Below are 13,056 nucleotides of genomic sequence, written 5' to 3'. Positions count from 1 at the left end.
TTTATTGTATTGGCATTTTTACCTCCGTCACCGAAGATGGACGGACGGAGGTTGTTTTCACCCGTCTGTCTGTCCGTCAACAGGATATCTCAGAAATAACGCTATGGAGGATTTGGACAAAATTTGGTGGATAAGGTTGAGTGTGACAAGAACGAAATGATTCGATTTTGGTGAAGATCTGGATCCGGCTACGATAATTTTTTTTTAAAGTGATTCTTCACCATTGAGGGATTATAGGGTCAAAAATGATATTGAGCATGATATATCCCAAGGTCATCGACTGGTTAACAAAACGAGGCGGATGAGTTGGTTGTGTGACGAGAACAAGCTGATGAGATTTTGGTTCAGGTCCAGATCCAGATCTGGCCTATTAGTTAGATACAAAATGTAAACTGTTCAGTCTGGCAGAGGTGTGCGCTCTACCGAGTGTCCTTCTGTTTATTATTATAGATATATATATATTTTTTTTTAATAATGGTCAGCAAACCCAGCCCATTGCAGGGACGATCGCCTCCCTCGACTCGCGTCGAGTAGCTCTCCGCATACTCGACATGTTCGCAGAGTGTGGGTTGGCTCAGGAGTCGAGGCTGTAACTTGGAATGTAATTTGTTCAGGGTGACGGTGATAACTCGTCTACTCTTCGTCAAAAGTCAATGGGGAATAGTTGAGGTACACCAACCGATGCAGCGTCCCGTCTGCTGGTGGACGTTTAAACATCCCACGTTGTCCTTTGCGAGCAGTGAGTGAGTTGTTGGCGGCACCTTGAGCAAATTACAAATTCTTCCTTTCACTGAAGGGAGGCACAGCGGCACCTGCAGGAAAGGGGTGCGACATACGAAAACAGAAGACCAACCAATGCTGGCATATAGGATGCCCAGCTTTTCCATCCGAGGGAGAGATGGCGCATTTTGGTGTGGCGCAGGCAAGCCGTTATGTCACACTCGAACAGTTTGTAGTTGTGCCGGGAATCGAACCACACGCGCGGCAGCTCGGAGGTGAGTGTACGTACCTGTTGTCTCGACCATCTTGCCAGTCCTAATGAAGAAATGAATTCCATTAGGCCGTAGACTCTAAAACAATTTAAATTTCACAAGAGGTAACATTCATTGTTTTGCCACTCCTGTAATATTGATTGAGTGAGTTATTCACCTGTTCAGCAAACGACAGTGACTTGGTTCCTCATCTTATCAAAACCATAACCATCTCAACAGAGGCTGTCAAGTTGTCATTGATTGACACATTGGAAACTGCCAGACGTTGCATGGAAGAATAAAGAAATAAAACTACTGAGTTGGAGCCCCTGAAAAGCAAACTCGGCTGTCCTACATCCAGAGGATCCAAAGTCTTAAGGTCAGTAGTTGATGGTAGTTTTGAAGAAAATGTTTGAGGCTCTTGTTGGGAAGTTTAATGGGATTTCCAAATGGGAATCTGATTTATGGGTCCCTCTTTATAAAAATTTGGGGGTTTTTTTGGGTAGTTTAGCCCACTTTTACTTCTCAAGGACTCAGTTTCTCTTTACCTTGGTCTATCACGTTGTGTGTAAACTACTTGGAAATTGCTCATTTTGAGTTTCCTGCTCCACACATATGTTTACATCATGTTTGCGGTGAGAACCTACTCCAAAGCTCTGAACTCATTACCTTTTCCTTCCATGACAAAGGCTCGACTATTGCCTGGATCTTTATCACATCCTGACAAAGCCATAATTGTGTTTGCAGCCTTGACCACAAGGTGTGGTCGTTCTATTAATGGAGTAAAAAAAAACAACCTTTTAAACGTCGGTTCCATATGCTCTCTGTTAAAACGAACTCGAGAACACACGTTTTGATATTGCGAGGTACGAGGTAGTAAGTACTCTCTTGTGAAACTTCCAGCGGTTTCTGAACCGTTACCTCGAAGCCTGTTTTGGATTGATGAATACAAACCTTAAATATGTACTGGAGAACCACAGCAGCACAACTAGTGATTCAGAAGCTTCATATTAGGCTTGGGGGGATTGGGGGGGGGGTAATAAATAAGTTTGGTTCCAGATTCCAATGAGGAAAACAAAAACTTCAGGAATGACCAGTTAGTGATGAACCATTCTGGAAAAAATAAAATAGGACCACTGGATCTGTCGCTCGTCTGGGCACTGGCCTAATGTTGGAACCCAAATTTGGTGGCATTCTGACTCGTGCGTCTGGAGAAGAAGATTTTCAAAGAAATTTACTAAATCGGCCATTTTTACCTACTTGAAGTCACGTGAATGGAACGAGTTTTGCAATCTTCGTTACCAGTCAGGAGCGGAACGTTTCTGCCAAATGGACGGATGGACGGTGCACGATGACGACACCTTATCTGGAATTCCAATTCCAGAGAAGCTATAAATTCAAAAATCCAAGGCTGGTATCTGGAGCTTCTGGGAGATTATTACCCCAGGCATGTGAACTGAAAAGCGGTGTTAACCAATTGGCTCACTTCTGTCTGTCTGCCTTACAAATGTCATTTCACGGTCGAGGAACAACTTGATATCGGTTGATTGTCAGACTTTAACACGAATTGGAAATCGAGCCTGCAGTTTAACAGTACTTTGGCTCTGTATTCTTCCTGATCGTTAACTTGGGATTTATCGTCCTATGTTACCTACTTTCCAGTTTACCATTACATCAACGAAGAATTTGTAAACTGGTGTGAAGTAGCCAAAACCCAAACTTGTATTAGTCCAGAAGCCATCAAAAGGAAAACCCAATCACCTTCATTGGTCAATCTATGTTTTAATAAGGTTACTAGTATTACTAACACGAGGCTTGATTCACATTATATGATATTGGATTCTTAATTTAAAAAAAAGAAAAAGTACAAAAAAAAAATTACATAAATGATTGGATGAGACAATGTCAACCTTGTATTTTCACAGTTGGTGAAAGAAGGTCTCTCTCCAAGAAAGCAATTTGATCCGAAACGTGAAATGGTTGTTTTCTTTCCCAGCAGGGCCATTCAAAAGGGGAACTAGAGCAGCTCTGTGGTGAAAGTACAGCCGATGCCTCCATCAGGAGCAAGGGAGGCTTGCGGGCCCACCGGTCCGGACACGCTGACGGAGTTCCGTGAGTACAGCCTGGCGGTATACCTCGTAGCGTCGTACAACCAACTCGAGCTCCTTCATGAAGAGCACCTTGAGCATGGCCTGGTAGGTATCCAGTGCAGTCATTTGGAAAAGGCTCCATTTCAGGATGTGGTCGTACCTGTGAGAAAAGCAAGCAGTCATATTGTTCACTTGTATTATTACAGAGGCAGTCGTTCAACCACACGGAAAGCTTAAACGGTAGAGATCAATGTACAGAATACCGCTTGAACAAGAACGTATGACGATGATAGGAATTCTATTTTTTTCTCTTTATGTAGCGTAGTCAACTGACGTTAACCTGGGTGTCTCATCCACAGGCATTGGTTGGTGGACGTCAAAGATCCCAGGGTGTCCTTTGCAAAGAGTAGGTGAGCTATCATCGCCAGCACCATGAGCAAATTACAAATTATTGCCCTGACTTCCAGATTGGCAACCCATCCAGCATTGTAGAACACAACGGTTCTTTGGATCCCTCTTTATCAAAAGTGTGAAACGAGGCTCCAAAACCCTCGATCGCAGGCAGGGCGATCCATACCTCGTATGGTACCTGTTTCGGGAGCTCCAATGCTCTGGATGGGGTATGGCATATGATGATGATGATGATGTAGTACAGGTACTTGATTCAGGTACCCGTCAGTTGCAAGTTTAGACCCTCCCGTTATTCTAACAGCTTGGTGGACAACTCTGCAGGACTCGCAGGTATTCCTCTCGAGGAAGTTGGAGACAACTTTGAAGTTCGAACACCGGTCAGCAACAGTTGCTCACAAGAGATGGGGGTTTTTTTTCCACCTGGGAAGCACATTCCACGCCGGTGCCAAAGCACACTTTGCTATGTAGGCGTACACATCTCACAGAGGGTAGAACAAACTCTGTTGTCGTGACGCTGTGGCGAGAAGCGCAAAGATTCTTTTTCACAAAAATCGATTCTTGTCTTTGAACTCTTGAAATCTTCGAAGTTTTGTTTGTGCTGACTCAGGTCATACCCGCAAGTCATATCCGCAATCATGTTTCAAGCGGAAGAAAACTCCTTTTCTATCCTCGAAAGGAATAGTTGATAAAGAATTGTGACTTTCCCCTTTATTTTTTCGCCGTCCCTCGGTAAGAGAGAAACAAGTTAGAAGTTTGGGTATTGGTTAGGGATGGGGGAAGACATCAGGTGGTGGTGGTGGTGGTGCACCGCTTGCTTAACGCCCTGGAGGGAACAGTGGGATGAAACAGACTCGGTTTCATTCATCAGAACTGCTTCTCATCAATTTCAGATCCGCAGAGAGTGAGTGATGCAGCTGTGGTTGCCTGTCAGTGAGATGGGAGTAATAACTACTAAGTGTAACCCAATGTGGAGTCGTCTTCCAAAAGTATTTTCCAGACCATTTGAGAGGTCGTTTATGTAGATGAGGAAAAGAATGGGGCCTAATACTCTGCCTTGGGCCCATCAGGAGCATTCAACACGGGTTGTAATCTTGCCCACCTTGGGGAACTCCAGCCACCACTGGGAGAGGATGGGAGGAGAGAGAGTAGAGGGTTCCCTTGAGAGCCATGCGTTGACTGCGATAATGGAGAAAAATCAAAGGCAGGAATGAAGGCGGCCTTGTACACTGCAGTGAGAGAACTTGGCAAGTCGAGCAGGATACCAGACTATTGAATGCTCGAGATATATCCAGGGAGTCGGTCCTGACCTCATTCATGTCTGAGATGGATTCCATGAGAGTGCTTATGATTTGGAAGTGAGCGTTTTGGCCTGCAGTCACGAGGATCTGTTTTTGCACCCTTCTTGCAGACATGAGTGATGTTTGCTCACTTCCAGGCAGGTGGGAGGTGGCCAAAGGAGAAAGACAGACTCGAGAGAAGCAAGCGCAGCAGAGGAAGATAGGAGAAGCAGAACAATGATTTGTAAATAGAAACACTCCAACAGCAGCAACCTTGTTACTACACATCACAAAATTGTTTGGGCTGATAAGAAGTTGCAGCCATTTGATTTTGATACACCGTACTCTTTAGCGCGTTGGTGCTGCCAAAGTAGTTTCTTGATGAGGGTTATCCTGGGTAGCTTTCCATTGCCTTCCCAACATGCATGTCCATGCTCTTTACTATTCAAATTCTGAGCATCAAGCAAGCAGCACATACCACATACCATTTTTCAAGTCTTTGGCATGACTTGGATGGGGTTTGAACCACCGACCGCCCAGACTCAGAGCAGATGCTCTAACAATTACGCCACCAAGTCTGGTGGAGTATGAAATGAGGCTCCAAACCACCTGACATTTATTATATATATATATTTATTTATTTCCCCCCAGTAAAAAATGCTTGAAGCAATCTCAATGATTGTCACTCAAAAAAAGGGCTGAATTAAGATCCTGAGTGATTTCTATTTGATTTTTAAACAAGGCTTTGGTTGTGTCGATAATGTTCAGTCTGGAGGATTCACATTCCTCAATTTAAATTTTTTGTTCTTTCCTCCACCGTCTGAATACTTTTGGTAATGTCGCATGGAATTGACTCATCAAGTGGAATTACTGCCCTGAAAAACCTCAAAATTTCAAACATTGAAACCTCCTGCTCGGGAGAGCTGGAACCATGCCCACGATTTGAAAACTTCACCCAGCCAGAACACCATAATCGTGTTTGCAGACATCAGGTCCGTTTTGTGAAGTTTGAAACGTAAAAAGGACACACATTGCTTCGATGGAATCAAGCTGTTTTTAAAGCTCCTTATGAAATGTCCGAATTTCGACCCAGTTATAAACCGTCATGCTGGTGCTTCGCGGGCAGGGCGATCCATCAATGTGTGCGCCGTCCCTCGGATGCACGTTAAGCCGGAGGACCCATCTGCCGGCACTGGTCTTTGGTGGACTTCAAACATCCTACGGTGACGTTCGTGAAGAGTCGGCAAGTTATCGCCAGAACCATGGGGGAAATGACAAATTCCTGCTCTCACCGAAAGGGGGCACTGCATCAGCGGCACAGCTGCACCTCCAGGAAATGATGCCACTCTGTCATGTGCTGCATATGAAAGAAGAAAAAGAAGACCAACTAATGCTAGCAGACGGGACGCCCCAGCTTATCATCCATCCGAGGGAGGGACAGCGAACTTTGGTGCTTCACGGGTAAACCGTTGCATCACAATCCCATAATTTATTTACATCATTTAAATTACAAATTCCTTCCTGAGTCACCCTCAGTTGAACGCCAGCCCCTGCCTGGCAAAACTGGCTCATGAAAGATGAAGCATCGGGCCAAAAACGACTCTACAAGAAGGTGGGAATGATTGGGGCTCTGAAAGAAGTTACCACTAGTCATAAAAGCCAACTAGGACTAGTCGTAGTTGGCTTTTTGAAAACAAAAACCAAGGAACTGCTTTTTGTCACCAACAGAAGAACTACAAACCTTTGAACTCATTTGTAAATCAATTTGCATTAAATACAAAACTAATTCCATGGGGAAAGGCAGAGTAAGAAAAAAAAAATAAAACTCAGGATTTCTCAAAATTTGGAATCAAGTGTTTCTATAATTTCATAAAAAGATAAAACTCTGTGTAGTTTACTTATGCGGAATTTAAAGTTTAAAAACGTTCAGAACTGCTTTTCTTTCCCCACTCTGAAGGTAAATACACAGGTTAACTAGAGGGGGAGCACTCGGTGGAGCGCATACCTCCGCCGCGCAATGCCTGATCCACGAGAACATATCGGGCCCAATACATTTTTGAGATATGATGTTATATATCGTTTTTGGCCCCATCTCTCAATGGTGAAGAATCACTTTTAGAATTCCAGTAGCCGGATCTGGATCCGAATCTTCACCGAAATCTAATCAGTTTGTCCTTGTCACACACCGAACCTGTCCACCAAATTTAATCCAGATCCGTCCACAACTTTTTGAGATATCCTGTACACAAACAAACAGACAGACAAACAAACAGACATAAAGGGATGAAAACATAACCTCCACCTTTGGTGGCAGAGGGAATAAAAAACATTTAAAAAAATATAAAACGATGTTGTTGATGGTACGCACAAAAGTACGTAAACAAGAAATGATCATGTGTGAAACCCTCCATACATCTTTCTTTGAATAACGGTTGTGCCTGCAAATGGCATCATACATCTCTCTCAAGTGTGTGTGTGTGTGTGTGTGTGTGTGTGTGTGTGTGTGTGTGTGTGTGTGTGTGTGTGTGTGTGTGCGTGCGTGCGTGAGTGCGTATACCGTTTTATATTTCACTGGTCAAATTCATAAATGGAAACAATCAACATATTGCAAATAGATGCAGGGATGCACAACGAACAACCATTAATCAAAGAAAGATGTACGGATGATTTCACATGATCATTTCTTGTGACCATCCCTACCTTGTTTGCATAGTTTTTGACAAATCATCCCTCCATCCTCTTACATTTTCACCCCGTGCACGCGAAGCGAAATGCAGGGTTAAGCAATTGGTTCATGTCCGTCTGTTTGTCTTTTCAGTCTATGATTTATCAACTTATTTAAATCGAATGTTGTAAATTTGTAAATATAGTCGAAAACGACACGTCATCCATTATTATTACAAAGGTTATTGGGCTTTAAGAAGAGAGTTGATTTGTTTGTCACTGGTGCAATGTATACTTTGTGTTAGAAAACGGAAAACTAAAATTATAACATTTCTAGATTCGCTGCACATCCATGTGCTCAAGCACACTGCACTTTCAGTATGACCACCACGGTAAAAGTCTAAAGGTCTCAAGCTTTAATGGTCTGAAAGGTCGTAAGATCAAATTGAAATGTCTAGACATAGTCACGGTGCAATAATACATAATTAAAAGATGTGCTCACAGTCCAATACAATGTAATTAATAAGTTTATAGAAGTACAGTGCAGTGCAGTACTCACGTTCAATCGGTACGTAATTAATACACACACTCACATGGGTCGACCGAGGTGTCACTGTATTTTTCAGTTTTATATACCAGAAAACCCTTCAATATCACGGGGGTTACATTCCTGGACAATGCCGCAATATTAAAAACTGCGATAGTTAAAACCAAGGGCCCATGGGAAAAAGAGGATTACGTTCCTGGGCTTTGAGAAAATACAGAGGAAGATGGGCGACACCCCAAAATAAACACGTCACAATTGGAATAAACATGTAAAATAAATATAAATCGGCTTTCCGATGAAGTCTCCCGCTGCGATAAAGCAGATTAAATGTGGCCGCTCCCATCTGTAATGTGTCTAAAGTCCCCACCATTCCGCCCCTATGATTCTTTTAAATCGTTTTCCTTTGTAATCTGTCGATGTGTTACTTTTATAAATCTTTCTGTAATTCCATAAACCAGCGAATATATATATATATACATATATATATATATATATACATATATATATATATATATATATATATATATATATATATATATATATATATATATATATATATATATATATATATATATTGTTGTGGTTACCAAATTCGCAAACCACCATTCAGGTCCCTTAGGTGAGATATCTCCGTAAGTATATGTGTAGTTAGGCCCAAACCCGTTGTCTAGTGGGAATACATGTCATTTATGCGTGCTGCGACTCTTCAGGATAGCCGTTTTTCTTTTACTATCTTTATTTTGGACCAACCGCCATTGTTACCACCACCAACCACAACATCAACCACCCACCGCGGCGCCGCTTCATGTCACACCTCGCAACCGTCGCATCGCCACCGTTCTTGCGCCGCTTGTGGGTACCGGTGTTGGACTCGTGCAGGGCGCGCGCCGAACAACGTGTACAAAACCACGGATTTTCCACTTCAAAAACGACACACGCCCACTTTTGTTCCGTCCAATCGGTGAGCGAGGGGCGATTTGGCCCCGCCTCCAGGGCGTTGGAGGGCGATCGCTATATGCAAATTTATGGATCAAAAAGCATTCACGCCCACTTTTTCTCGGGCCAATGGGGAGCGAGGTGAAAGGTCGAAGGCAGGGGGTCAAAGATGAGAGAGCGAAGCCACGGGGCTTATATAAGCGACCGCGTTCGTCAGTCAAGAATAGAGAGTTAAGACTTCGCAGTCGGTGGAGTTGGGAAAATGCAGAATAAAGAGTTAAGACTTCGCGGGCGGTGGAGTTGGGAAGAAGAAGCAAGAAGGAGTTGGTCGTCGTCGTGTGCGTTGGAGTCGGAGCGGAGGGGACGGAGCTGTGGAGAGGCGGCGAGGGCAGACGAGGGGGTGCTCACGTCGTGCAGGGAGCTGCACACCAGGGAGGCCGACGGCGCGACCTGGCCGAGGTGGAGACGCTCGTCGCGGGACTCGAGGCAGAGTAGGAATCCTCTATACCCCGAGCATCAGCAACCCCCTCCTGTTTCCCCCCGCGCTGAGATAGTGCGACCAAGGGGGCCCCTTTCCCACCCCCTACCAGACACTGCCCGCGAGGCCCGCGGAGTTGAGGCACCATCGCCGCTCCGCGTCTCATCACCAGACGGGTAGGCCCGACCCGGTCTCGGCCTCAGGCCCGCCTCATCCTTGAGGGTATTCTTTTTCTTGGTTTTGGGTATGTGTTGTCGGCGCCGTCTGTGAAGTAAAATTGTATAAGTGTTGCCGTGTGCTCGCGTAATCGGTATTAGATCTGCATTGTCGCATTTGCTTTTTGTGTAAAATTGCATTGTGTTTCTTTTCCTTTTCTATGTGCTTTTGGTGGAATTGTATATGTGTGCTTTCCGTTCATCGCGAATAAATGTGCTTTGTGTTGAACTGTTTCCCGCTTCGCTTCGTCATTTCTTTCATTGAATCCTCATCTTGCTTCACGTAAAGGGTTGGTAGTGGGCTGGATACGCCCGATAATTAATCGAACCGTCGAGGTCGACGAATAACACCGCTCGGTTATCCCGATAGTACGGAACGGGTCGCTTAAGTGGCCCGTGTCCGAAGTCGACCTGCGGCGAGGTGCGACCGCCCGGTCTACCCTCCGTGTGGGTACTTAGGTAGGTCGAATTTGGCGAGCAACCCTATCCCACGCGGGGGCTGATTGGCTCGATCGCGGTGAGACCGAAAGGTCCACCCGTGACTGGTTCCCGGCGTTAGTCCGAGAGGGTCACGACTGGATTGTCCGTCCGGTGGGCGACGTGCCGCGATTCGAGTTACGTGGCCGTCAGCACGCCGGCGGGCGCGAATCCGTAACAATATATATATATATATATATATATATATATATATATATATATATATATATATATATATATATATATATATATATATTGTTGTAGATTCAGCGGTGTCAGGATTCGGACGAGTGATGTCAATCACTGTCCATAACCAGTTTGGGTTTCCGCACCCTACTCTCGACAGCCAAATGTTGAATATTCGGCGTCACTTAACCACCGCCGTCTCTGGGGTTATAATGCCGGCTGGTTCGGCACAGGCCTCAGGTCACGCGCCTCGAATCGTGATACCAACGTACCCCTGGACCTTACCAGTTGGGGAAATAGACCCCGGTTACAGACTGGTTTTGTCAGAGACCGAGCGAATTCTGCCAGTCGGTAACCATTTTGGTTTTATATCCAAATCGAGCGGATTGTTTCTCGGCGCGGCATGAATTAATTCAAAACGGCAACTTCATACGAATACAACAGATTTATTGGGGACACGTCGGGGAACACAACACAGGCAAAGCATTCACGACAATGTTATAATTAATCTATAACCCGTTCTTAACTAGGGAGCTACGGAATAAGGGTTTCAAAGGGGACCCTAACGAGATAAAAACTTAGACAACATGCAGACAAGACATGGACAGCATGCAGACAAGACAGAGTACTTGGTGATGCTTCATGGACGAGAGAAAAAGTGTCGGAGGCACGAATGTGGCTCGTGACAAGCCGATGCCTACGGATTCGAGCGCCCAAGCTCAAACACGCCGCGTGTCAAAATGGCGTCGTCCTTTTTCTTCTCCCGGCACCGCTTGCGCACGCAGCCTCAGTGCGTTCTGACCCCGCGTAATGTTGATGGCACAAGACTGTCAGATCGATGGTGGGTTTCAGCTGGTTTCTCACAAGGTCCAGTATACAAGTCCAGACCAGGCCAAATCAAGGTGTTGCGCTCCGCAGGCTGGGTCCGTGGCAGAGGAGGCACCGCCGGCCAAAACCACTCCTCCACAAAGTCGATCGCCCCACTTGACGTGCAGGCGGCCTCTCCCACTGCCAAAATGGCAGACTCGGCACGCAGGCAGTTTCTCTTACTACCAAAATGGCAGATTCGGCGCGCTCAGGTTCACCACCGCCTTCCTGGCGCTCGTTCGCCTCTCGGCCCACTGCCGTTTTTTCCTTCAGTTTCACTTCCTTCTCTCGGCCACTCCCCCTCTCAGAGCGCCGCGCGGAGTCTATTGTCCGGAGAGAGGAAAGAAGAAGAAGAACTTATCGGTCCACCACCACTGTACGAACAATGAACAGCCTCCTACATCTCCCGACACATGTAATGTCCATTTACCGAACAACCTGGCTAAACATGCATTTAATGGGGGATATGGGCTAATCCTATATTTAATAACACACTAAGGGCCATTTCCGCAACAATATATTTAAAATCACTTTTGTCTGACGTGTTCTTTGGTGCCATTATTAATGGTGCATGAGAAACAGCAGGTCGGTGGTGCGAGAACTTTCACAACTCAGCTCAAAAACCACGATTGGTCAAAATTAAATCCCATGATAGCTAAATCAGTGCACAAAGACGTTGCCCGCGATTGGTCAAAACTGGGGATATTTAAGCAGTTATTTTATACATAATAATAGTACATCTGACTACAGCGATTATTGGACTATTTCATATTCCACCATTAACCACACCTGTTTTTAAAAGTGGCTTTCTGTTGTCGCTACTGTCAGACTGCACATAATATTACTCCATTAGCCGCACCCATTTATTTATGTGTGATCGATCCTTGGACAATTGTAACACCAGGGACACACCCCCACCAGGCTCATTGACAGGCATGGTCCCACCCACCCCTTATTTCCCTTCATATTCCGATGCGAAGTTAAACAGTTATGCCTACTTTTTGTGGAATCCTTTCAAGTTATGAAAATTTTGAGTCGTCATGGACCTTTTCACGACATGCAGTAGATTCATGTTTAAATCATGTCCTTAGCTTCAACCAATTTTGAGTTAGGCGAGTTACGAATGACAATCAGGCTCTTTTGAGTCAGTCAGTGTTGTAGTTCAGCAATGTTGTCCAAAGTTTTAATGAGTGTTATTGGATGTGAAATCCTCCACAGATGACCTGATAGGTTGATAAGTTTATATCTAGGTACCATAGCTTTTTAGAGGATTTGTCTTGTATTAAACCTATGGAATGTCTGTGCCATCCCGACATAGGAAGTCTCGTGACTTCCAAACATTTCTAACTTCAATAATCGAGGTTAGTTTTATTTACACAGCTCTTTGAATCTCCCACCAGGCAGATCCCTATCGCTAATCACACTTCCTGTTGTGTAAACACAAACTGCTTCCCTGGAAAACCTTCACTCAGGTTTAGTCTATTCTTCACAAAGAACTACATTCCACAAGTTGTACAATTTTCTTTTGCAGATGTGTTTTAAAATTTGAGCACAATTGAAGGAAAGACAAGGATTTGATATTTGACAAGTATTTCACATAAATTACAATGATATTATTTCACAATGTGTACTTTTACATAAATTAGAATGATATTATTAAACATCGGTGTACTTTCACATAAATTAGAATGATATTGTTGTGGTTACCAAATTCGCAAACCACCATTCAGGTCCCTTAGGTGAGATATCTCGGTAAGTACATGTGTAGTTAGGCCCAAACCCGTTGTCTAGTGGGAATACATGTCATTTATGCGTGCTGCGACTCTTCAGGATAGCCGTTTTTCTTTTACTATCTTTATTTTGGACCAACCGCCATTGTTACCACCACCAGTCACAACATCAACCACCAACCACAACGCCGCTTCACCACAACCGCC

General features: G+C 44.6%; 1 protein-coding gene across 1 annotated transcript in view; it reads right to left on the bottom strand.

Moving 5' to 3' along the window:
- Nucleotides 1-2,733: 2,733 nt before the first annotated feature.
- Nucleotides 2,734-13,056, bottom strand: part of LOC147022796 (protein salvador homolog 1-like) — a 54,596-nt gene continuing 44,273 nt past the window's right edge. The window contains exon 4 of the mRNA XM_085887603.1: nt 2,734-3,221. Coding sequence (XP_085743729.1) covers nt 3,029-3,221 — 193 coding nt within the window. The 3' untranslated portion in view covers nt 2,734-3,028. The remainder of the gene's footprint in view (nt 3,222-13,056) is intronic.

Source organism: Eptatretus burgeri, chromosome 7 (genome assembly GCF_056783735.1).
Source record: "Eptatretus burgeri isolate ZD-2024b chromosome 7, Ebu_testis_v1, whole genome shotgun sequence".
Taxonomy (NCBI): domain Eukaryota; kingdom Metazoa; phylum Chordata; class Myxini; order Myxiniformes; family Myxinidae; genus Eptatretus; species Eptatretus burgeri.
The sequence above is the reverse complement of the archived record's forward strand: the minus strand, read 5'-3'. Positions and strand labels throughout refer to the sequence as shown.